General features: G+C 39.8%; 1 protein-coding gene and 1 pseudogene across 2 annotated transcripts in view; one reads left to right on the top strand and one right to left on the bottom strand.

Moving 5' to 3' along the window:
* The window catches only part of LOC121281934 (AT-rich interactive domain-containing protein 2-like), a 298430-nt gene extending 272143 nt beyond the window's left edge, over positions 1 to 26287 (top strand). For both annotated transcript variants that reach the window (XM_041195162.1, XM_041195161.1), the window contains exons 16-21: positions 7661 to 7857; positions 10895 to 11033; positions 14161 to 14249; positions 18669 to 18792; positions 22322 to 22413; positions 22807 to 26287. In XM_041195162.1, the coding sequence (XP_041051096.1) occupies positions 7661 to 7857; positions 10895 to 11033; positions 14161 to 14249; positions 18669 to 18792; positions 22322 to 22413; positions 22807 to 22939 (774 nt within the window). In that variant the 3' untranslated portion in view covers positions 22940 to 26287. The remainder of the gene's footprint in view (positions 1 to 7660; positions 7858 to 10894; positions 11034 to 14160; positions 14250 to 18668; positions 18793 to 22321; positions 22414 to 22806) is intronic.
* Positions 9740 to 10166, bottom strand: LOC121281784 (annotated as a pseudogene).
* Positions 26288 to 27278: the final 991 nt, after the last annotated feature.

Genomic DNA, 27278 nt, shown 5'->3' with positions numbered 1-27278 from the left:
TCTGAATTTTGAACCATCAAATTCTCATGAATCAATTTCAGTGGTCCCCTCACCTCATGACCATACACTAGTTCAAAAGGCCTAAAACCAGTCCATGCATTTGGAGCGTCTCTAATAGCAAATGTCAGAAATGGAATTCCCGTATCCCAATCCTATGCATAATTCTGACAGTATGCTCTTATCATAGTTTTTAAAGTTTGATGCCATTTTTGCAAAGCTCCTTGTGACTTCGGATGATAAGCTGTTGACTTAAACTGTTTTATCCCCAGACTATTCATTACTTCCTCAAACAGCTGTGACATGAAATTTGACCCCTGACCTGATTGTATTTCTTTAGGCAAACCAAATCTTGTGAAAAATTTTATAAACTTCTCCACAATCTTCTTAGTTGTAATATTTCTTAAAGGTGTCACTTTAAGAAACCTAGTAGACACATCCATTATTGTGAGTAAGTACTGATTTCCACTTTTAGTCTTAGGGAGGGTTCCTACACAATCAATCATGACCCTGGTAAATGGTTTTTCAAATGCTGGTATTGGGATTAAAGGTGCAGGCTTAATCACTACTTCTGCTTTTCCTGTTACTTGACATATATGACAGGTTCTACAGAATTTGATATATCCTTATGCAATCCTGGCCCAAAAAAAGTTACCTCTATCTTATCCTGTGTTTTCCTAATTCCTAAATGTCCCCCCCCATTGGAATTTCATGAGCAATCCTCAGAATCTCATTTCTATAACCTAATGGGATAACAATCTGATACACCTTCCTCCAGCTATCATTTACTTAGCCGTGATCTGATCGCCACTTTCTCATTAATATATTTCTTCGAACATAATAACATGCTGGAATACATTTTGCCTCAGTTTCTGAATTAACTTTCTGATATAACTGTTTTATTTGCAAATCATGTCTCTATGACTCCACTAACCTCTTTGAGTTAAACGCTTCAACTGAACTGTCCTGCATTCCTTCCTCCTGAACAATGTTATCAAATACATTGCCAGTGAATTGTATTTCGACACCTTCTTCTTGCCTTTGAATTGCCTGATTATCTTGTTTAGTTTGTTCTTCCCTATGGGCTTTTGATCTTGTTATAACACAATCAGGAAACAAGCCAGGATGTTCCCTCTAGCACTTTGGTTGAAAACACTTCTACAGGCTGCTGAACTACCAGAGGCAGCACCCACATTTGCAATCCAGCTATATCATTACCCAGAATAAATCGAACCCCTGCAGTGGGCAATTTTTCCACTACTCCAACTATAACCTCACCAGTCTCCCATCTGCTCTTTAAATTTTCATTCCACAACGAATAGATTTAGCATCTCCATGAACCCCACTTATTATTACCTTCTCCTGCAGCACTCCCTCTGAACAACAAATATCACTATCCTGTAACATTAAGGATTGACTAGCCCCTGTGTCTCTTAAGGTTTTAACATCTTTACCTACTCCACCCTGTACACATGGAAATACTTTCCCTTCACATACAAAGTCTTTAAACATTCCTGCAACCTGCTCCTCAGAATTCTCTTGAGTAAACTGTGAACACATTCCCACTTCTTAACCTTTCACTGATTCTCCCTGTTTCACCTGTACACAAACCACTGGTTTCTCCTGTGCCTGAACCCCAAAACCCACAGTACTTTTACTTCCAGCTCTTTCTGTACCCCAATAATTCCTACAGATTTTCCCTGCAATTTCCAACATACTGACTTCGTGTGCCCTACTAATGAAAACACCTTAATTTTCGAATATCACTTCTACCTTCAGCACCTCTTTTATTCTGAGAAAAAACTTCCTGGGAACCTCCAGCTACTTCTTCTCTTCCCAGACTAGCTGCCTTCCTTTTACCTTTCCACTTTTTATCCTTTTCCAATTTGAAAGGGTGACGGGGAAAAAAGGGTTAGCTTTTTGAACTAACTCATAATCATCAGCTATCTCTGCTGCTTGTTTTACAGAATCAGCCCTCTGTTCCTCCACCTGAGCCCTCACTACTGAAGGGATTGAATCTTAAAATTCTTCCAAAAGAATGAATTCCCTAAGAGCTGCATGGGTTTTTATTTTTAACAGCCATATCCACCGGTCAAAATTACTTTGTTTTACTCTTTCAAACTCAATATAAGTTTGCCCAGGCTGTTTTCTCATATTCCTAAATTTCTGCCTGTATGCTTCAGGAATCAATTCATATGCACTCAAAATAGCTTTTTGCACCACATCTTAATTCATCGACATTTCTTCTGAAAAGGAAGCATATACCTCAAGCCCCCTACCAATAACTTAGACTGTAATAATAATATCTAGTTTTCCTGTGGCCATTTCACCTATTTGGCTAGCTTCTCAAATGAAATAAAGAATGCTTCAGTATCTTTTTCCTCAAACTTTGGAAGAGCTTGTACAAATTTAAACATATCCGCACTGGGTTGTACTGTAGAGTAAATGCTTCCTCTCCTAATGACATCTCTTTTCTAACTGCCAACATTTGCAGTTGGAATTCCCACTTTCTTTTTCTCTTTCTTCCATCTGTATCTTCACAATTTCTAATTCCCTTTTTAAAAGCCATTTATCTGTCCTTTGCTTCAAATTCAAGCTTTTTCAGTTCCTGTGCTTGTTCAAATTCTAATGTCTTTGTTTGTAAATGAAGTCTCACTACTTCCAGCTGTGACTCACTGGTGTCAGTTTTCACTTCCAACTGTAGATGCTATACTTTTAACTATATCAGATTTCCTAACTCCCACAGGTAACCCCAATTGTAACTTATCTGCCAACTCTTAACTTACTTTTGGTTATTCTCTCCAACCCAATTAGAGTTATTTCTTCTACTCCCAGACAAGTCTTAGCAATTGCCAAAGCCATCTTGTAGTCTCACCACTTCTAAAATACCTCACCAACTCCTGAATTTAAAGTGCCTCTAATACACGTAAGCTTAAGATTCACCAATTCCTAACCAATCGAGAAATTAGAAATATAATTTATCTTGGCACAGCCCCCAATTGTTATGACTAATGCAGTTGGTAAAGCGGAGTTATTTAAAAATCCCAGAGGGAGACTTTAAACAACTGTCATAACCTATAATTTTAAGTGTTATGTTTGAGATGCGACTCTAAATTCAGGATTCAATTCTTGCGATTTTACATGAAACTAATTGAAACATTTTATTAATTTACACAGGTTAAAAATATATTGACACATGGTTTCAAATTACTACTATCATAACTTTTAGTAAATTCCCAAACTATTCTCCATTAAGGCAACAACAACCCATAGACTTAACTAAACACCAGGCAATGCATTTTCACCTTACAAATTCAAAATGAGGTTCTTTTCACTGTGGAGCCAGTTGGAGGCTTCCAGCTGCCGTTTGATCTTACATTGCCTCTGCTCTGCACACCCGAAAACTGCTGAAGTTTGAACTGATTGAATTCAAACTCTCATTGTCTCACCAGTCTCTTTGAACTTCACCTTTTAACAATGAAACCCCATTCATTATACCAAATTTTATTAGTAATATAAACATATTGCTTGGTAGCTGCTAGAAAGGCATCAAGTTTTCACCTCACTTCATGAATGCTGTATTCAAAAAATGCAAATGCACTCTACTTCTCTGTTTACATCTCAAACTAGTACATATCAAAACACCCAGACTAGTTGACTTTAATCTAATTAAGACATACCCGCAGACCTCTGTTTTCCAAAATATTATATACATTAATAGCTTCACGACAAGAAGACACTGGTAGGAGTAGCCTACAGGCTCCCTAACAGTAGCTATAACTGTAGGACACAATAAATCAGGAGATAACGAGGGCATGTAAAAAAGGCAGTGTATTAATCATGGGTGACTTTAATCTTGGATTGGGAAAATCAAATTGGCAGAGGTAGCCATGAGCAAGAACTCATAGGGCAGAATTTTCTGCCTGCCGGGCAGGCGGGCCCGACCCAATCTCCAGCGGGCGGGGAGCCGATCCCTGCCGGAGAAGCGGGTTCCGCCACCATTTTACGTGGGTGGGCCAATTAAGGCCTGCCCAGCGTGACATCTGCTGGGAAGCACTATGCATTCCTTGTACGGGTGGGGGGCATTCCCCAAAAGCGAGAGTGCGCTCTTTCATGCATGCACACGAAAGAGGGCACATCTACCTGAGGCAAAGATCGCTGACACTTTTAAAAATATTAAAAATAGGAAAAAAAAATCCTTAACCTGTCCCCCTTGTGACAATGTCACATGAGATGGGACATGTTCATAAATTACACTGAAACTTTATTAAATTGTTTAAAACCCTACATGAAACCTCATCCCTCCGGTGGATGAGGTTTCATGTTTTTTCAGAAGCCCGCTGGGGTTCCTGATTTGCCCACCAACCTTAAGGTTGGACAGGCAGGTCCTTTTATTGTTTTAATGATCCTGTCAATGGCCTCAGTTGGCCATTGACAGGTCAGCGGGCACACAGCTGATTTTGCTGTGCCCCCACCTTTCTGAAAATTTAAATGGGGCGGGATAACGTCGGGGGTTCCCCTTGATGTCATCCCGCGTCGGTGAGCAGGCCCCGCCCCCTGCTCGCCGGTGGCAAATTTCAGCCCATAGAGTATTTAGGACAGTTTCCTAGAACAATATGTTATGGGTCCCACCAGGGTTCAAGCTATTTTGTATCTTGTAATGTGTAATGAGGTAGGTTTAATAAATGATCTGAATAAAAGACCCCCTAGGAAACAGTGAGCATAACATGGTGGAATTTAGCATTCAGTTTGAGAGTAAGAAACTTGGGTCGCAACATCTGTGTTAAACTGAAATAAGGGTAATAACAAAGAAATGAGGTGGCTGGAGTGGACTGGGAAAGGAGTTTAGCAGAAAATACAGTTGATGAACAATGTCAGACGTGTAAAAAAAAAAAATTCAAGACTCACAACAGCAGAGATATATACCAGTGAGGAAGAAGGATACTTGGAAGGGAATAAACCAACAATAGTTAAGCAAGGAAATTAAGGATAATATCTTTTTGGTGGTGGTACTTGTCTGGTACTTGTGTGGTGTGAATGTTACTTGCCACTTGTCAGCCCAAGCCTGGATATTGTCCAGAACTTGCTGCATTTGGATATGGACTGTTTCAGTATCTGATGAGCCGCGAATGGTGCTGAACATTGTGCAATCATCAGCAAACATCTCCACTTCTGACCTTCTGATAGAAGGAAGTCATAGATGAAGCATTTGAAGGTGGCTGGGTCTAGGCCTGAGGAACGACTGTAGTGATGTCCTGGAACTGAGATGATTGACCTCCAACAACCACAACCATCTTCCTTTGTGCCAGGTATAGCTTGATATCACACGCGATCAAATGCGGCCTTGATGTTAAGGGCAGTCACTCTCACCTCATCTGTGGAGTTTAGCTCTTCTGTCCATGTTAGAACCAAGGCTATACTGAGGTCAGAAACTTAGTGACTCTGGCAGAACCCAAACTGAGTGTCAGTGAGTGGGTTATTTCTAAGCAAGTGACACTTGATAGCACTGTTGATAACCCGTTCTATCACTTTACTGATGATCGAGAGTTGACTGATGGGGTGGTAATTGGCCGGGTTGGAATAGTCCTACAGGACATTCTTGGGCAATTTTCCACGTTGCCACGTAGATGTCAATGTTGTAGCTGTACTGAAACAGCTTGGCTTTCCTGCGCTCTTCATTCTACCAGGGTTTATCCCCTGGTAACGGTAGAGTGGGGGATATGCCGGGCCATGAGGTTACAGATTGTGGTCGAGTCTTATTCTGCTGCTGCTGATGTCCCACAGCACCTCGTGGTTGCCCAGAGTTGGGTTGTTAGATCTGTTTGAAATCTATCCCATTTAACACAGTGGTAGTGCCACACAACACAATGGAGAGTGCTGTATGGCACATGTGGAAAAGTTCTGCTTATCAGTTTTAAATATGCTAGAAGATGAATACATTAATTTAGTATTTGAAAATATTTATTAATATAATGTTATAATATTCATAGAATATAATTTGCCAACATAAAGTAAAGGGTACAGCTCTAAAGAGGGTGCAGGAGCAAAGGGACCTGGGTGTATATGTGCATAAGTCATCGAAGATAGCAGAATAGGTTGAAAGAGTGGTTAATAAAGCATACAGTATCCTTGGCTTTACTAATAGGGGCATAGAGTACATGAGCAAGAAAGCTATGTTGAACTGGTATAGGGCACTAGTTTAGCCTCAACTGGAGTGTTGCAACCACTTGCTTTTGGAAAGATGTGAAGGCATTGGAGAGAGTGTAGAAAAGATTCATGAGAATGGTCCAACGGATAAGGAACTTCAGTTATGAAGATACATAGGAGAAGTAAGAACAATTTTCCTTGGGGAAAAGAAGGTTAAGAGGAGATATGATAGAAGTATTCAAAATCATGAGGGGTCTGGACAGAGTAGATAGGGAGAAACTCTTCCCACTCGTGAAAGTACAGAAAACAAGAGGGCACAGATAAAAAGTAACTTGCGTAAAAAGCAATAAATATTTTCACTCGGTGAGCAGTTAAGGTCTGGAATGCACTGCCTGAGAGGTGATGGAGGCAGGTTCAATCAAGGCATTCAAAAGGGAGTTAGACTGTTAGCTTAAAGGAAGAATGTGAAGGGTTATGGGGAGAAGGCAGGGAATGATACTAGGTGAGTTACTCATCCTGAGAGCCGGTGCAGACATGATGAGCCGAATGGCCTCCGATGCTGTTAAATTTCTGTGATTCTGAATATAACTCATCAATTTTCTCTGAAACTTATCTAAGGATGCCTTTACATGCAGCTATATTGTAGATGCAGCATAAATTGAGTGTTAGGGAATGACCTGACAGCGGAATGAAGCAACGTGAAACTTCCTGGAGTTAAGACTAATTAATTCAAGCATTTTTCCCAGTTTTTAAGTCCTTGATTACTTGGTTAGTTTAAATGAGCAACCTCTCTCCGTTATAAATATAATATATTTTGTAGTAATTTGCCAAGAGCTGAAATTATGACCATAGCAACATGTGATCAAGAAAGGATCACATTGTTTTGATGTGACTTATACCTTAGGCTTCAACCATTGACAGGTGCACTGGTTATTTGATTGTAACTTGCCAACTATGATTCAGTCTGAAAATATAACCTGACTTGTTGTACATTGTAACTTATTTGAGGATATTACTTTGAGATATTACAAGATGAACTAATGCATAACTGATATCCTTCCCTTCAATAAGTCAGCAGCACTGATATCTACTATTGTTTGGATGACAGGCTTTCAAAAATTGCTGTACAGAACCAAACAATAGAGCATTAATAATGGGAGCCCCTTTACAGGGCTTAAAAATAACTGGAAATTGGAGTATAGCTCCACCCTCAGATTTTGGATTGACTTGACCATCCTCAGTTCACCAGGGCTTAAGTCAGCATCACAATATCAATTAGAGCTGCTTTTAAATAATAGAGTAAATTTCGAACTGACACATGACTGTCCATAATTTGGCAAATATACTATGTGCTAAAGATCTGAAGCTTGAACAGAATTTCTGATCAAAAATACCTGAGTCGTTATTAAGGGCACCTTTTCATATAGAAATTTTACAGTTCAATTTGATTTTTTAAAATTTGAAAGCACAGGATGCAACAGTAAGTGGGCTATAACACTCTCTCTTTTGTTTGCAGGGGGTTCCTAAAGTAAGTTCTCCTGCTCCAGTGTCCAGTCAGCAGACAGTAACCCAACACCCACAGTCACAGGTTTCCCCAGCAGTGGAGCATTGTACGGGATCCCACAGCTCTCAGGTGCCAGTGTCTGCTCCAGAAACCGAATCTGCCAAGAAACCCAGCCAGAGCTTCATGTGTCTTTGGAAAGACTGTAAGAGGTCAGTCACCTATTCAATGTGCAAGGAAAGGGACACTGCACTAATTCGTTAGTAATATACCTCGCATCTCCTTAAATAGCAGCATGGTGTGTTGCTATTTTTGCTTAACATACCTTTAAGGTTCAGAGTAGTTCTTGAATGTGAACTAGACAGCTTGAATTTATTTGTCCAGATGAGGTTCTGTGGGCATAGATTGGCACCGTTGCCAATTCCAAGCAAGTTTAAGGTATGTATATTGGAGATAAAGGTCTCTGTAGAACTTACTTTATGAAAGGAGTAATGTTCTTTAGGAAGGATATGTTAGAAGTAGATTAACTGACTTGCGAGTTGCCATAGTGATGTGTGGAATTAAACTACAAAATTACTTGGCATAACGGTGTGCCATAAGTTTGTATCTGTGCGAGGGCTTATGTAAACACACATGCATGCATACAAAGTTCTTGATCATAGCTGTGCTCTTGCGGGAAGTTGTAGAGGTCAAATCAGACATGCCCCTCGACAGTCATGGAGAGAAAATCTAGGAGTGAGTTATCACTAGCTGCTTGTGCATGCTCTAATTCTCTACTTGCTGGCTTTGAAGTAGTATTAGCTGGGAGCAGATGTTTCTTTCTCTCATATCTTCACTGACTTTCTGGAAGAGTATTTTGTCTTCTGGATAAGACATTACACTGAGGCCTTGCCTGTTTCTTCAAGATCCGGTAGGACTATTCAGTGAAGAACTGGTAAGCTCTCTGGTGCTCTGCTCTATCCTGCAATCAGGATCATTTTTAAAAACAAACCGTCCAGCTGGACATGTCTCATTGCCATTTGTGGGACTTTACTTTGTGCAAATTGGGTGCTAAGTATCCCTGAATTATAACAGTGAGTATGCATAAGTACCTTATTGGTAGTAAAGCTTTTTGGGATGTCCTGAGGTTCTGACTAATGCAAGTCCTTTCTCTACTCATATTTCTCTCTCATGCTGTTCCTCTCTCATGTGAGTTTTCTCTCTTGCTCTTATTATCACTGTACCAGACTGAGCTATGATTAGGGCTAATATTTTATTAATATATAAAGTAAGCATTCTGGCAGAAGTAAGGGTAAATATATTTTCTGTTGGAGTTCCTTATGAATCTTTGTCATTTTTCAAAATTATTCCTTGCTCATGTTCAGTTTGTGCTGAATGAAGAGGGGACTGGTTTCAAGGAACAACAGTATTCATAAGCTTTTCGGTACCTTCCTTTTTTTGACTTCAACACTAACTCCCCCATACCCCCTTCCTGGTGCCTGCCTTCACTTTCGTGAGTACATCAATCAACTCATTACACCTGCTTTGGTTGATGTGTGTCTCTGGAGCTTTGGACTTGAATTCAAGTACCTGTCATGCTGAGGTTATTCTATATATTGGAGGTAACTTTGCTATCCTTGGCAGTTGTATCCTACTGAGAGTCATAAGGGCACAGAATGAGGCCATTCAGCCAGTTGAGCGCATGCCAACTTTGTGGGGAAATATTAGTCTCATTCCCTTGTTCTATTCTTTTAGGTCTGCAAGCTCAATTTCCTCAAGTGCCTATCTAATTTCCTTTTAAAATTATTTTCTCTGTTTCCTTTGCCCTCGTAAGTAGCAAGTTCCAGGGCATTATCTCACAAAACCCTGTATCTTGCCCAAAACCTTAAATCTGTGACCCCTAGTCCTGGTCCCAGGAGTTAATGCAAACCACTTTTCTTTGTCTACCTTATCTAAACCTTAACTTCTACACAGATCCCTGTTATGGTCCATCCATCTCTTTTTGATGGGGCTGCTTGACTGTTTAGTTGGAAAATGCACGGTGTGGAGTTTTTTTTTTGTTTTTCTTTTTTGTCAACTTTATTAAATATAATTTGTACAAAAATTCAGACCGTCCTAGTCTTCATCATCCTCCTCCTCCTCCTCTTCATCCTGATTGATCTGGAATTACCAGAGCTCATGCCTCTCTTTGCTGTCTGAAAATAAGCTAAGCCAGTCACGCAGGTTTTTTTTTTGAGGTACTTCGTGAAGTATTTCAGATCTCTCTTGGAGAAAGAAACCTCAGAGGCAACAGTGATCTTTCTCTTGGTTCCTCTCAATTATTACCACATTACCCAGGTTCCCAGCTTTACTATTCACTGCAGTATTGCTGCAGGAACTGCTCAAAATTGGAGGCATCCATGATGTCAAATTCCACTTGATAGGTGCAGTTCAAGGTAAACTTCAGCACCGCCTTCTTGCCTCACATCAGAAGCTTCTTTGCAAGAGCTACGTTCACACAAGATGGCAGAGAGAGAGAGGCGACGACACGACGACAATACATTGTTTGATATGGAGCTTTGTAGATCAGGCCCCAGATATGATTGCTGTTTGATGAGTTAATTGATCTCAGTCTTAGCAGTGATGGAGCTGTGTATTTGACCTACATGTTCCCAGACTAGGGGGGAGAAACAGTAATCAGTTTTGAACATTCTTCAGTTGTGTCAAATTCTCGCAAAAATCAAGATTGGTTTCATAACTTTTTATAATAGTTAACATTTCATGTAATTGTCAGCTCTCAGGAGTACAACTTTGCAATGAGAGACATCCGTTTGGCTTTATCTAATCTATCATGGTGAATGTTTTTGCTGTTGAAATAGGTTCAAGGAATCCTGGAAGTAAGTGAACTTTAAAATTTCAGGAAATCCCAATTGCATAGTGTTTTGGGATGTCAATGTGTAGGGATTACCCTCGATGATCCCTACTCAAATAGGTTCCAAATCTCAGCCCCATCACGTAGGAAGGTTCCTGACCTCAGCTCAGTATCCTCTGGAAGAAGGAAGATCATCCATTCTTGTGAGTCACTCCTCATAGAAGGGCATCAATGGCAGGGGGATAGAAGCTTGTCTTCTGATGAGCATGATATGTATATGGAAGAAGAGGCAAGAAAAATACTCTATAACAATGATATGTTAATTTATAAGATGTCCTCCATATATGGGCATGTATTTGAAGTGTCAGTAATATGGACTTTCAGTTTTTCTTTGTCTAACTAAAACTTATTATTCACAGGTGGTTTGAGACACCTTCCCAGGTGTTTTACCATGCAGCTACTGAGCATGGTGGAAAGGATGTGTACCAAGGTCAATGTATGTGGGAGGGCTGTGAGCCACTTCCTCGACAAAGGCTTTCATTCATCACACACCTGCAGGTAATGTGACTCTTCCGTTTAACAGCTTTACTTCCTGCTCCAATTAAAATGATTGTTTTTAACTTTGGCGAGTGATGCCTTGACTATCGAAAGATGCCAATGTTTTGTTTATTAGAAAGGCGTGACAGGTATAAGGAAAATAATGTAAGTGACCATGTATATCTTGACCTCTTGCTTCCATTCTCTCCACACCTCCATAAAGGGATAAATGCAATCAATTTATACGCCATTCCTATGCAGGAAACTCATGTCAGAGTGACCTCAAATTGACTCAGTACTTCAAGTTATCCATGCTTAAATGTGCTTCAAAATCCAGAGGTGGTGGCATAGTGGTATTGTCACTGGGCTAGTACTTCAGGTACCCAGGGTAATGCTCTGGGGACCTGGGTTCAAATCGCACCATGGCAGATGGTGAAATTTGAATTCAGTAAAAAACCTGAAACAATTGTCGATTGTCGTAAGAACCCACCTGGTTCACTAATGTCCTTTAGGGAAGGATATCTACCATCCTTACCTGATCTGGCCTTTATGTGACTCCAGATCCACAGCAATGTGATTGACTCTTAAATGCCCTCTGAAATGGCCTGAAGGGCAGTTTCGGATGGGCAATAAATGCTGGCCCAGCCAGCGGTGCCCACATCCCATGAATGAATGAATTAAAAGAAAAAAATCCCTCCGAGTACCTGATCTGTCAAGGTGTTCCAAATTCCAATTGTGCCATTAAACTTTGAAGACTGGCCCTCAAAAGAGATAAAGGAAACAAATGTTTAGTAGTGAGTACTTCCATTGCTAAGCACAAGAAGCAGCCATGTTCGCTGTAAGTAAGGAAAAATGGATCCAGACTTAGTATATTGCGTATTGTGAAGTAATAGTGAAGCTCTGATCACTTAGCCTATATCATCATGCAGTGTGATTACCCTCATTCTGTGTGCGCGGAACCTTCAGTCCAGTTAGATAGATTTTCATGTATTGAGCTAGGACTTCAGCATGTGAAATGGAAGATTCTAAGTATGCTAAGTTCTATCAGATTTTGGCAGGTATAAAATAGACTTGAATGATACCTACCAGCTGAAAAGATGCTAAGGCCTGCTGGAACAATTTTTGTCTCCAGGTCTAACGTGGGCAACAAGGAGCATCAGTTTATAGTGGCGCAACTTGGTGGGGGTGGTGTGGGGTAGGGCCGGGTGCTAGTTGCTGCATTTTTGTGGATGGGTGTTGAAAAGATACCAAGCCGTTACCACATTCGAGAGGAAGAGAGAGTTGTCTCCAAGTTACTGTGTGGTCAGAGTAGCATTAGGGACTTGAGAACAGGTAGCCCCTTCAACTGCAGGCTGTTAGCAACCTTGGTGACTTGGGAAAGGAGAATAACTGTGTCCTGTTTGCTTTGTGATCTCCAGTAATGTATGAATTGCTAAAAACAAAGCTGGTCAGTTAGTAAGTTTGAACTCTGCATGGGAAAGTTTCTTTTTATCACATTTATGTCTCGGTTTCAGGAATGTATGCATTGCCACTAAAACTAATATTTAGGCCAATGAAAGTGCAAGGTGCTCCAAATCCTAATGTTTGGCCTTCTTTTGCTACCTTTTCTAGAGAAGGGTCCAGCAAGAATTACATTGTGTTCGTTGTCTAATTGGTCAGAATTAATTCACTAATACTCTACTTCCCTTCAATTTAACCGGATAATTATGTAACTTTGTTCAGTAAGCCTACTATACCAAATCAGTTCTACACATAGGGTTTGGAAATATGTTGAAAATAAGTAGATCCATTTTTGTTCGGGTTCTGATACTTTCAGTTTTAAAATATTCTTTCATGGGATTTGGGCGCGGCTGGCAAGGCCAGCGTTTGTTGCCTGTCCCTAATTGCCTTTGACCTGAGTGGCTTGCTAGGCCATTTCAGAGGGCAGTTGGGTGGTGAGAAAAATATAGCTGAAGCACCCTCTCAGCATCAACCCTGTCAAGCCCCCTCAGAATCTTCAGAACGTTTCTCATTCTTCTAAACTCCAGTGAGTATAAGTCCAACCTCTCAAACTTTCCTCCTAGAAATCAGCCTAGTAAACCTTCTCTGAACTGCTTCCAAATATATCCCTCCTTAAGTAAGGAGGCCAAAACTGTACTCCAGCAGTATCTAGGTACAGACTCACCAATGCCCTGTACAGTTGTAGCGAAACTTCCCTGCTTTTATACTCCATTTGTCTTGCAATGAAGGCCAACATTCTGTTTGCCTTTCTAATTACTTGCAATACCTGCATGCTAACTTTTTGTGATTCGTGTACAAGGACACCCAGATCCGTCTGTACTGCAGTGTTCTGCAATCACTCTTCATTTAAATAATATCCTGCTTTGCTACCCTCCCTGCCAAAGTGGGCAACCTCACATTTCCTACATTATACTCCATCTGCCAATTTTTTGCCCGCTCATTTAACCTATCTATATCCATTTGCAGACTCTTTGTATCCTCACAGTTTGCTTTCCTACCTATCATCATCATCAACAAATTTGGCTACAATACAGTCGATTCCTTCATCCAAGTCATCGGTATAGACTGTAAATAGTTAAGGCCCCAGTACTGATCTCGGAGGCCCTCCACTAGTTACGGTTTGCCAACCTGAAAATTATCCATTTATCCCAACTCTGTTTTCTGCTAGATAGCTCATTTTCTCCCCTGTTAATATACCACCCCCAATACCATGAGTTCTTTTATGTGGCACCTTATCCAATGCCTTTTGGAAATCCAAATACATTATCCTTTTATCCACCCTGAATGTGACATCCTCAAAGAAATCTAATAAATTTGTCAACAACAATTTCCCTTTCATAAAACCATGTTGACTCTGCCTGATTGTATTGTGTTTTTCTAAATGTCCTGCTACTAGCTCCTTAATGGATTCTAGCATTTTCCCAATGACAGATGTTAGGCTAACTGGCCTATAGTTTCCTACATTCTGTCTCCTTCCTTTCTTGAATAGAGTGTTACATTTGCAGTTTTCCAATCTGCTGGGACCTTTCCAGAATCTAGGGAATTTTGGATGTGTTATGTGTGTGTAACTTGTATAAATTAGCATGGATAACTGTACATTTAGAGGTCTGCATATGTTAGTGTTTTGCTACTTATTATATTTCAATAGGATAAACATTGTTCAAGGGAGGCATTGCTTATTGGACTGAAGAGGTTGGAGCAGAAAGCACAAACGAGCACCTCACAAACTGCAGTAAGGTAAGAATCTATCTCTAGAAAATTAAGTGCCCTGTGGTGCTAATATTAGCCTATCGGTGTATGAAGGTGCTGTTAAGATGTAGGCTCATACCTGCAGTGTCTCATGAACTGAGTCTTTAATCTTAACTTTCAGTTGTTAATTGCTGACTGGAGACTTCCATTATGTGGAGAGACTAGAGAAATTGGAATTCTGCTCCTGAGAGATCAGCAAAAGTTAAAACGACATTTGATAGAGGTGTTCAAATCTTGAAGGATTTGGATAGAGTAAATAAGGTGAAAGTAGCTCTCGTGACAGCAGGGTTGTTGATCAGAGGGCACAGTTTTAAGGTAATTGACAAAAGAATCCGATGTGACTTGAGAGGAAGAAATTTATACAGTGAGTTATGATCTGGAGTGCACTGCCTGAAAGAGTGATGGAAGCAAAATAAGTAACTTTCAACAGGGATTTGGATAAGTACTTGAAGAGGGAAAACTTGCTGGCCTATGGGGAAAGAACAGGACAATGGAACTAATTGGATGGCTCTATCAAAGAGCTGGCACAGGCACAGTTGGTCAAATAGCCCCTTTCTGTGCTGTATCATTCTGTGTTCTGGCATAATTTTTGGATTTCTTGGTAATGGGCGATAATTTGAAGTAAATGATTTTCTGTAACTAAATTCCAGCCAGTAGAATTATACATGATTGCACATTTGACCTTGAGTCTCCTTTTTTTTCAATCTTGCACGAAGGAATTATCTAAGAACACATGAGAACATAGCTATTGCACATTGCTTCTTTCCACTCCATTTCTTAGCAAAGTAATCCATGGGCAAGATACAACAGAAATATTTACTAAAATTGGAGCATGATCGTACATAGTCCTAATGAAAGTTTATGATTGGTAGCCTTAATTGCAGAAGCTGAAAGGCAGGCAGTAGTACCACCAGATCTTGTCTACCACTTCATCCTTCTGTGTTATATGATCATTTAGCACCGCCAACTTCACTTTGATTAAATTAATGTGAGATGACATGGAGCTCAATATCTTTAATCAGTCAAAATGCCATTTATGGGATCAAATACAAACACAGTTATACAACCAAAATGCATAAAGAACATGCCAGGTTTCAGAAGACTGGTTGGTTCAATGGGTTAGCCAGTGTGACACCCCTAGGATCTGAATTCAAACTCAGCTACCAGTGATGGGATGAAAATTAGCTGTACAGACTCTTTACTATGAGTTTGAGTAATCTCAAACTAGCTCCTGGTGCTCCAGTATTTTCCCACAATGAAATAAAACTGACACTGTATTAACAGTCCTTATGAGAGTGAGTGTAAGAAATTGCATGACAACTGTCAAGTAGGTGATACTTCATTGGGGCAGAGTAAAAAGGCATTGGCCTGGATTTCACAGTCATCAAGTCGATCAAACAGCCAATGAAATTGAAGAATTACTCTCTCACAGCAGACCAGAAAGTAAAATGCACAGATTATCCTTTGCTTCAAATTTTACAGAATGAAATAAATGATTAGGGCATACACATGGGATTAAGGTAGAAGATAAAACATCATGAAGTTTTTTAAGAAGTTTGAAAATATATGGAATTTTATCATAATGGAGAAATTTGTCACTTACAGACACAAAATTAGTTTTTCAGGGCCAGAGTAATTTTTCAGCAGTAATGATGAGCTTAGTACGCTGAAAAATCCAGTTCCATCTCACTCAACAAGGTGTAGCTTTTTCATGGGTTTTTACAGTGAGACTAATAGCATGAAAGTGGAAGTTTGCGTTGGTTCAGTGATTTCCAATTAATTACAGTCTCTGGAGGCTTCGACAGCACACCCTATAGAGAAGCACAGAGTCACTGATGCAGCTTCTGGATTTTGGCTTTTAACAGCGCACATGTGGATTCCATAAGTTGCTGTCAGTTTCAAAGAAGTAATGATGGTGAATTCTGACAGTTTGGCTGTCATTATGATGACAAAATCAAGGCCATTTTCTCTGAACTTGACTTTGAGTGCTTGATGTCTTAGACCTCTAGACCACTAGGGTCTAAAATGTATTCCATCTCCCAGTAAACAAAATACTTCAACAACAAATTCAACTTCCATTGATATAGCATAAATAAACATCCTAGGGTGTTCACAGAGACATACCAAAGAAAAGGACATGGATCCATAATAGATATTGGGTTTGACAAATGAGTACGTTTTAAGAATCTCCTTAAAGGGAAAGAGGGCGATAGAGGTGGAGGGATTTAGGGAGACAATTCTAAAGTATGGTAAGTCAGTAAGTGAAAGCACAGCAGCCCAATGGTTAGGAAAAGGGAAGCGGATGCACAAGAGGCCAAAGTCGGAAGAGGCCAGAGTCAAGGGCATTGAGCATTCTGGGAGGGGAATATTGTATAGGAGTGGATGAGGTTACAAAGGAATGGGTAAAGCCAATAAGGGCTAAGAGGATGAGAATTTCAAATGAAAGGCATGGGGTGGTGGGAGCACAGTAAGCTGATTAAAGCCAGCAAGGTGAGATGGACTTAGTGCCAGGTAGATTACGGGCACTAGAGCTTTGGAAATTTTAAAGAGTGGAATTAGGCAGCCACCCAGTGAGATCATTAGAGTATTTGGGGATGGGGATGATGTGTCTTGTATGGCAGATGGAATGTCAGGAACAGAAACAAGTGGTGATGAGATGTAAAGATTGCAGATTTTTTGAAAAAGATTTAATAACTTTGAGATGTTTCATGCTGTTCCATTTCATCGATTGTATGGTATGGCACATGCAGTTTCTCCGGATACAGCAGGCTTGATTGTCACAGTCAAATTTCACTTTACCTCCTGTGGAAAAGATTAAAGGATTTAAAGGATATTGTGTTTGTCTGTGGCTTATGGAAATTATTCTGGCATGATTACATATAACTTGCCATACCATCGTGCTTTGCCAAGTTCACAAAGTCCTTTCTGCAATTCTCATGCATACCTTATTTTATATTCCATGTTAGGAACCCCAAAGACACCAATAACTTTTAAAAATAAATTCAAACTTCCAGTAAATGGCTGAAAGGATCACACAAAAAGATTTCAAGTTTTAAGACTTTTCCTGTAACACACAAACTAAAAGCAGCATTAACTAAACACTATATCAGTAGGCAACTTGTATTCTAAACTATAGAAAAGATTCCCTATTTAACTTCTAAAGTGACCAAAAATCCCCTTCCACAGTTGTACTTTGCTCAATCTCTTAAGTGGGCACTTCATTCTCCTCGAACTAGTTCAAAGTAATTCTTAGCTTTTTACTTTTCCAGTTGGATAACTTCTAATCCCAGAGATAACTTTTACTGTGTGTTACCATGGATATCCTTCCCTCTAGCCAAAGGTAGGCAGATCTCCTAGTTTTTTTTTTAAACCCTTATGAGCTTGGTCTCTTCAATCTGAGAGCAAGCTCCCATCCGCATTTTGAGTGTTGAATAATAAAGACTTGCTGCCTTTGTTTCTCTCTCTCTCTCTCTCTCTGATTCTTGCAGACTGACCTTGTCGGTGAGATTCAGTGATATTTTAGGAGAACCTGCAACCTGATCCTACAGTCTCTTCCCATAGACTCCTACCCTCTCAAAGCCAACCTCCATTGCAATGTGAATCACATGGGCCTTGTATCCAGGTAGAAATTCTAATTAGCTATCCTCTAGACCCCCAACTCTATTCTGCCTTATGATTAAATAGATAATTAAAATAACCATTTCAAAACCTGACATTCCTGACACATCCCTGGGACTTGGAGACTAATAGCCTATCCACTGACAGTACAGGCGCTCTGGTCACTGTTTACATGTGTAAATATCTTGCAACTTCTTCCCAGTAAGACAACCATTTAACCTTTAACAACCAACAGCCAAGCCACCCAAGTTTGTTGTCAGGCAGAATTCAGCACAGATCACTAAACCCCTTCATTCTTCCATTTTACCCTAAACTAAAGAGACAGTTCCAAAACATAACAATCTTACAAACTTCATAGTTGTAACACATGGTTCAATATTAGAGATCAAATATTCAAATAACTTGAACAAAATGGACTGATATTTTTGTAATAGTATAATAGTTGATCACATTAAGGTTACATTTGTACAAACTAAATTTGCTGCATCTAACCCTTCCATTGAATAGCAAACCGGATACTAGCACCCCAAACCATGTAAAGTAGTGTTGCATGAGGATATTATCAGGACCTGTTTAATGTCCAGAATAAAGTTACTTTTCTATTTTCGGTGGGACTTCACAGCTGTTAATGTTCTATCTCATAGGGTCCTTAAATGGTCTGGGTCATTACATGTGAGTTACCACTTTCCTGGCTGAAGTTATGAACCGTAATTGCCTTTGAATTTCTGTGTGAAATCTTACAATAGACTGGATCTTGAGTTTAATGTCTCTCAATATTTTGTTCTTCAGGCATTCTCAATCAGATGGTACAGCTCCGACACCCAAGTCTCACAAGGCCTTGGTCAATCACCCCAGCGCTGCTCTAATGGCTCTAAGGAAAGGCTCCCGCAACCTTATTTTTAGGAATTACTTGGTAAATATCTGCACAAACTACTCTGGAAGGGAAAACATTTTTGTTTTAATGCGTTTGGCAGAGAACATGTACCATACATGTCAGGCAGTCATTGACTTCTAAATGTAATCTTAGATTAGATGGTAGCACATTGACTCTGTGTCAAAAAATTCTGTTCAGTCTGCACTCCAGAATTTGAGCACGTCAGATTGGTTGATGTTTTAGACTACTCCTGAGCCATCTTTAAGATGAGCATTAAACTGATACCCTCTTCAAGTGGATGTCCATTATCCTCTGATATTCAAAGAAAAGCACGGAATTCTCCTGGTGACCCAATCAGTGATACTTCTCAACCAACACCACCAAAATTTACTGTGTGGCACCCTGCTGTACACACATTGGCTACTGGTTTTGTCTGTCTAGCAACAATTTGCTGAATTTCAAAAGTAATTGATTGGCTGTGAAGATCTTTACCAGGATGTGAAGAGGTGCTATTGTTCTTTGCTTTTACATGCTGAGCCAACACAGGAGTCACTAATAATTGGTGTCAGGTACTAGTCAGGTACTTTTATTATTGCAAATTTACTGGAATTCCTGTGTTTATTGCTTTTCTCTATATTAAATTGATTAAGAAGTCATGTCATATTTTTGAAGGACTTTACACAGAAATAGAAATTAAGAAATTGTTTACTGTATGCAGTGACTTCTAAACCTGGTTGCCTTGTTTCCACAATCTAATGGGTGTTGTAGCACAAGAATCAATGGTAGTAATCTTCCAAAAATTCTTCGATTCTGGAAAAGTCCCAGAGGATTGGAAAACTGCCAAGATAACACCCTTATTCAAAAAGGGAGGGAGACAAAAAAAAAACGAGTAACTATAGGCCAGTTAGCTTAACATCTGTCATTGGAAAAATGTTAGAGTCTATTATAAAGGATGTAAAGCAGAGCATTTAGAAATGCATAATATAATCAAGCAGAGTCAGCATGGCTTTATGAAGTAAAGGCCTAACAATTTTATTGGAATTCTTTGAGGAGATAACAAGCAGGATAGATAATGGGGAGCCAGTAGATGTAATATATTTGGATTTCCAAAAGGCATTGAATAAGGTACTGCACATAAGGCTACTTAATAAGATAAGAACCCTTGTCGTTGGGGGTAGTATATTAGCATGGATAGAGGATTGGCTAACTAATAGAAGACAGAGAGTTGGGATAAGGGGGGCATTTGCAGGATGGCAACCTGTAACAAATGGAGTGCCACAGGGACTAGTGCTGGGGCTACAATTATTTACAATATATATCAATGACTTAGATGAAGGAAGTGAATGTACTATCGCCTAGACAGTTTAAGTGAGTGGGCAAAGACTTGGCAGATGGAATATAACTTGGGAAGATGTGAGGTTATGCACTTGGCAGGTTGAATAGAGGAGCTGAATATTGTTTAAATGGAGAAAGACTGCAGCACAGAGGGATTTGGGGGTCCTCGTGCATGAATCACAAAAAGCTAACATACAAGCTCAGTTAATGGGGAAGGTAAATGAATGTTGGCTTTATTTCAAAGGGAATTAAGTATAAACATAGGGAAATCTTACTAAAACTATACAAGGCACTAGTTAGACCACATCTAGAATACTGTGAATAGTTTTGGCCTCCTTATCTAAGGAAAGATATACTGGCATTGGAGGAAGTCCAGAGATGGTTCACTAGGTTGATCCTGGGTATGGAGGGATTTTCTTATGAGAGGTCGAGTAGGTTGGGCCTGTACTCATTGGTGTTTAGGAGAATAAGAGGCAACCTTATTGAGACAGATAAGATTCTTAAGCGGCTTGACAGGGTAGATGCTGAGTGGTTGTTTCCCCTTGTGGGAGAGTCTAGGACCAGAGGACATAATCTCAGAGTAAGGGGTCGCCCATTTAAGACAGAGATCAGGAGGAATTTCTTCTCTGAGGGTAATGAATCTGTGGAATTCTTTACTGCAGAGGGCTTTAGAGGCTGGGTTGTTAAGTATATTCAAGGTTGAGATAGACAGATTTTTAATCAGTAAGGGAATTAAGGGTTATGGGGAAAAGGCAGGAAATGGAGTTGGGGATTATCAGATCAGCCATGATCTCCTTGAATGGTGGAACAGACTCGATGGGCTGAATGGCCTACTTCTGCTCCTATGTCATCTTATGGTCTAATAATAACCAATGCCCCGCACACTGAAATTGCACTTCATTGCACTGATTAAAGGTGAGCGTCATAGTGCTTGGCCATCAAGTGATCTTAGGCTTTGATTGACTGAATGGTCAGGTACTCAAAGAAAGAACTTGCATGTACATAGCACTCAATATAGCATGTATATAAGGCTCTCAACTAACAATGATATAAATTAACATGGAGACAAGTTCATATTTTTTGGTAGTGTAAGTTAGGGACAGTTTGTTGTTGTTCAGGACACTGGGAGAATTCCCTTGCCCCTTTTGGAAGAATGCAATGGGACAGGCAGATGGGATGTTGCTTAACAGCTTGTCCAAAGCCACCCCCATCAACAATGAAGGTTTCCCGTCAGCACTTTACTGACAAGAAATTGTGATAGGCGGAGTAGAGTTTGAACCCATAGTCTTCTAAGCCACGTTGAAAGCAAACCATGGGGTAAGTAAACAGCTTAGTGGAAGGTGACATCAGAGTCTGCGTAGTGGGTGCATTAGGTTGCATAATGCAGTTGCATTTTGGTAAATGGACAACTAAATTTTATACTTCATAACAGATTGCAGATGTAGTTACTTTTTAGCAGGTTCACTCGATTTGTTTAATTTCTATTGCAAATCAGTTCTTCTAATGCCTAAACTCCGTTTTACTTTGGAGTAAGGTTCAAACAAACACACGTGCCATTGCTCAAACAGCCAAACCACTGCAGTGGGTAGTTGCTGATAACTTTGTTGTAAATATCAAGTACCTCAAGGCGTCATCAGTTGCGATGTAGTATTTTGGATCCCATATTTTCAGTGAATAAGCTACTCTGTGCAACCTCAACCAGCAGCACCAGCATTTCAAAGCTAACCTAAGACCATTTTATACCTGACATGGGAAAAGATGTATGCATTTGAACCAAATAAGGTTTTACTCATAGATCTAAATGACCCAGGGAAGATGGGCAATCAGTCATGATTATTTCTGCCCATTGTCTCGTGCTGCAATGTAAATGTTGGTGACGGCAAGATTGAACTTGACTGTGCTGTACCCAACAGTCTTGACAGCATTCACTGTCTAAAACTATATTGTAATAAAGTATTCATACTTTCATGAAGGGTGGGGGAGAAGATTGGGTAAATAACTGGCCCAGGCGTTCTTTACTCAGGTTGTCTATAATTTGCTATTAGGCAGTGTGGGAGCCCCATTCAGTTACTCCAGATTTTAATGTTCTTTTGTCCCAGTCGTTCTACTGCGATGAAATGAAATCCCATCATTGTACGGTAGAGGTCTTTTTCTCTCCACTTTAAAATACCATTTATCTATACAGAAGGTGCGTAGTTTCCAAGATTTTCATTAATGTACATTTCTTTGGCAGGATGAGAAGGAAGGGCCAATTGTGAAGCATATTCGTTTGACTTCTGCCTTAATTTTGAAGAATGTTGCTAGATACTCAGAGCTTGGGCGAGTGTAAGTTCTTTTTGCCTCATTATAAAATATCAGTTATTGGAAGTATCGTCCTAAATAGTTAACCATTTTCATTTAAGGAAAATACTTGAGTTCAATCCCTTCCACAGTAGGTATTGAAATAAAATCTATAATTCACTTGAGTATTCAAACACATAACCCATTGATATGACATTTCTATGGGACATCTTTTTATATATATTTTTTAAAACGCTAGCTGAATTTGTTTTTAATCACAGTTTCTCCTGATTTCAGAACAGTTCTTCAGTTTATTCTATCGCATGTAACATTGACATGTTAAGTAAAAATCCAATCAGCATTTGGGATCCCATGTGTTTTATATTGTCAGTGTGTAAGTGAGTAATAGCTCTGAAGCTATTTCCTTTCCCATCTCAGGTTGCTGAAGCGGCATGAGAACCACCTATCTGTACTGGCCATCAGTGGTATGGAGGCTTCCACTGCACTTGCTAAATGTCTTTTTGAACTCAACTCGCAAGAACAATCAGAGTCAACAGAAAGCAAACGTTGAGGAAAAACTTGATACAATAAAAATCCAGCAACAGGAAACAAGGGTCAAAGGAGGAAATGCAATCATTGTGCAGATGAAGAACTGGAACCTTACTGTCTACATTTTGTACTTGTTTACTATAACACGAAATTAAAAGAACTGATCTTTTTAAATTATTGGTTTTGCAGGAATGTCAACTTCCTGTAACACCTTAGTCTGTCATCTCGTTCTAGACTTTTCCATCAGACAGAAGGTTTTGTGACACAGGAAGAAGTGGTCAGTCTAAAAAGAGAACATTAGCCTGGTCACCCATACACTCGCACATACTCTCATACACATACTTTCACTCACACACTCGCACCTGTACCCGCTCGCACCCGTACCCGCTCGCACCCGTACCCACTCGCACTCATACCCACTTGCACCCATACCCGCTCGCACTCTTGCACCCATACCCGCTCACACCCGTACCCGCTCGCGTTCTCGCACCCGTACCCGCTCGCGTTCTCGCACCCGTACCCGCTCGCATTCTCGCACCCGTACCCGCTCGCATTCTCGCACCTGTACCCTCTCACACCCATACCCACCCGTACCCACTCGTACCCATACCCACCCGTACCCATTCGCACCCATACCCGTTCGCCCCCATACCCACCCGTACCCACTCACACTCTCACACCCGTACCCGCTCACACACTCACACACACTAAAAGCAAGAACCTGAACAGAAAAACTGCTGGTAACGGTCTACAGGCACCTGTAAAACTTTGCAGTTAGTCTAGGCACCTGCCTCAGGGAGCCTTCAACTCATCACTATTCTTCCTATGAGAGAGATCTCTGTGATTTAAAAAAAAATGCCCATGGATATAGAATTTTTGTCCATATATTTATAAGAAAAATCTCATGTTTCATTTCCCTTTGCATTTTTTCCAAAATGTTGCAAATTAATTACTCATTGGAACTTCAGTCAAAACTGCTCATTGAGTAAGTCTCTCTTTGCCCTAAAATCCTGCAAAAGCCCAGTTGGCTGCTAGTCAATGCTCGTGTTTAGAGCTAGAGTCCCTCAGCTTTCTGCCAGGGAAGAGTTTCCTGCATTCAGATATCTGGATACAGTTTTGCAGTTGACATTTACGGTTTTAAAAGCTGCAAACTGCACAACACTTGAAGTCTTCCCACTTTGTCCCCTGTTTGAAGTGGTGCATTTTCCATTTATTTATTATATGTAAACTATCAGATTTGATGTCCCCTTTTCAGAGTTATGTAAATATTTGTGAATATCGAAAATGCCTACATACCATTGCAGGAGAATGAAGGGAAGTGAGGTGCAGCATTGCAAGGAGTGAAATCTGGGTGAGCGCTAGGATAGAGCCCAAATTAGCTATAGGGCAGAAACATAGGGTGTCTTTCTGGCCACTGCTGCAGGCATCCACACTAAGGCAGCTTTGTACCAGTTGTAGTACCAACCTTGTGCCACCAGATGTTGCCAGCATGCTTTGAAAGTGTGACACCATAGACATTAACAAAGCTTATCTGGTGGAGATAATATGAGATTGCAGCAATTTCACCACTACAGTTAACACTTGTTAATTGGGACACCAGGGTGAAATTTAAATCTTCCTATTTTTCAGAAATGTTTTGCTTCAGTAGGGACAATCAGTACAGCTCTAAATACGTGGAATCAATTGGTGCCTGAGAAAATATTCCATATGGGAAAAAAATACTCCCATTAACCCTTGTCCCCATTAATAGCATGAACTTCATTTTGTCTTGATGGCACCTTTTTTTCAGTCAGCTTACATTCATTGCACCACTGGCTAACGTGAAGAGTAAGCGCCCACCTAGAATCAAAGGATCTAGTTTTTGTATGTTACCTGCCATATGTATGTAAAAGCATATACATAAAACACTGCATCAAGCAGTGTGGAACTGTGTACATAACTTCACAAAGGTACTGATGCTGTATAATAAGATTGGCACAGTTTTGTGCAGCTGTGGTTTTTGTATTATACACCATGTAAAGCTTTTGCTTGTTATGAAATAATATATCGCATCATTTTTCTATAAAAGGTAAAAATTCCAAGACAGATTTTTTAAAAAATCTGTTACAGCATTTTTCCTGAGATTAGGGCCCATTTTAGAAAACCTTTAGTCGCAGCACAACCTTCAGAACTTGTATAGGAAGTTTTTTTTAATTTGTAAATGTATTTAAATACATGACGTTTTATACAGCTTTATTTTCACCTGTGTTATATTTGTAATTCGTGTAGGTGTGATATTTCCCTTGTTATTCCTTTGTTCCGTTTTTCTACCCGTGACATATTAAAGTGTTTTTTAGTGTACAGTATAGTGCCTCCGCTTTTGGTACAACGTGACTTTCATGCCTTTGGTCAGTTTGTGTTCTCTTGGTTTCTTTGTGTGCCTCGCCACTGATGATTCCCTGGTATGGTTGGCTAAAGGGGAATATATTGCTATTTAAATATAATGCATACTAACCATAGGATTGCATTGTGCCCTCCTGATAGTTCAGCAGTGTAAAGCAGTGAGAAACTTTACACAGACACAAGTAAGAAACCAGGTTTGATCAAGTCTCTGCTAAATTAGTTGATCCTGGCCTTGTCAGCAATATTTGCAATTGACCTTTGAGTCCCTGGGTAAGAAAGAAGAAAGTTAGTCAAGTTTCCTCCTCTAATAGCTATTCAGCAAGATCTGCTAGAAGTGCACGTGTGTAAATATCTGTTAAGGATGGGACCATGCTCAGCTGTCTCTCAAAGTTTGATAGTCTGCCAAAGTTCACTGTCTGGCTTAGGCATGAATGCTTTCTTTGTAGAGTTACCTGAGGATGACCATTCATAGAACTAAACGCTGGCATTGACTAAATGCTAATAGAAATGGTTGGGTGGGGGAAGAAACTTATTGGGAAGCATGAGTATTTATGTAACAAAGGGCAATCTCATAACAATTAATCTTCCAGTAGTGAGCGTCACTGCGCAGAGCACACTGCAGAAACCAAAATAGACCGAATAAACCCATTTTTGTTTTAAAGCTTTGGCGTGATTGGAAGGCACTTATCCAGTCTTGAGGTTTGGTTGACTTTCACTACTGCTTGAGATTTACTCTTGCAGTTTGCAAGCACCATCTGAAGCCATTGATTAGATTGCCATGTTGTAATCAGTCCCAGATGTCCATTATTCTTTGTGTAAGTGAAAGACATATATAAAATAATTTAGTATCTTCTAGTACATTCACCAAACTGCAATGCAAAAAAGGTTTTTTAAAGAAGAATGTATTTTAAGATGTATGTGCAGTACTGTTTTTTGTGCACTGTATGACCCAAGTTCTGTTTTACAGTAAAATTACCAGTATAAAATATGAGACCATTCCAGTCTTTGTTCACAATTTAACTTATTGCCCAATGTCTACATAAAGTGAGAGAATTCAAGGTGCATTTGTAAATCAACTGTTTCAAGGTCCTGATCACTTCCTCTCTGAGGGAAAGCTAAACCTCCATGGCCAGGCTGGCAGTGTGCTAGTTTGTGCCAGTTACAATAGACAGCTGGCACTTAGTGGGGCCAGTTTCACATGATTTAATTACAACAATATGCAATGCCCAAGTCGACACAGCGTTGGTAAATTCTTGTTTGTTTAGGTAATGTTTAGCAGCAATTAGTAAGCACTTGTTGATTGGTAGGAAGTAGTTTAGGCTGCGATTTCAAATCATGCTCACAGTACCTCATTCTGTTTGAAAGATTGTTTGATCTTAACTGTCTCTCTTGTTCCAGTTTTCCTCCTTGTCCTTTGTACTGAGGTTAATGACTCAAATTGAGATATACTTCCACGTGCATTTTCCAGTCCTGAGTGCTTACAGTTCATATGTGACCCTAGGCTGTGAATGTCTGCAGTTTTAATTATTATTGTGAGAAAGTCCATCATGATCGAGCTAATCTTTTCCTTACTTGATATGGCTCAGTGTCAAATTTTGCTTTATAACACTCCTGTAAAGTTTCTTGAGACATATTATAGTGTTAAAGGCGCTATATAAATTAAAGTTGTAGTTGTATGACCATCTCTCAATAGGAGTTACTGGATAACAACTGAGAGATCCCTGGCAGAGCTCACTATGATACTCAATTGATGTTGGAATGTTAACAATTACTGTGAAAATGTCCTTGTCTGTTTAATATCCTCCTTCAACTTGGAAATGTATTGGTTGGGAAGCACGAATGAGTACCTCAAAGAAACAAACTAAACTGTCCACTGAACTTGAAGTATTACTATACTTTCAATAATAATCCTGATAGGAAAAAGCAATTCTTTCATTTTCCCCATAATGTGTTTTTCCTAATACTGTACAATTCCATTT

This window comes from Carcharodon carcharias, chromosome 9, assembly GCF_017639515.1.
Source record: "Carcharodon carcharias isolate sCarCar2 chromosome 9, sCarCar2.pri, whole genome shotgun sequence".
Classification (NCBI taxonomy): Eukaryota; Metazoa; Chordata; class Chondrichthyes; order Lamniformes; family Lamnidae; genus Carcharodon; species Carcharodon carcharias.
This window is presented reverse-complemented; position numbering and strand designations above follow the sequence as displayed.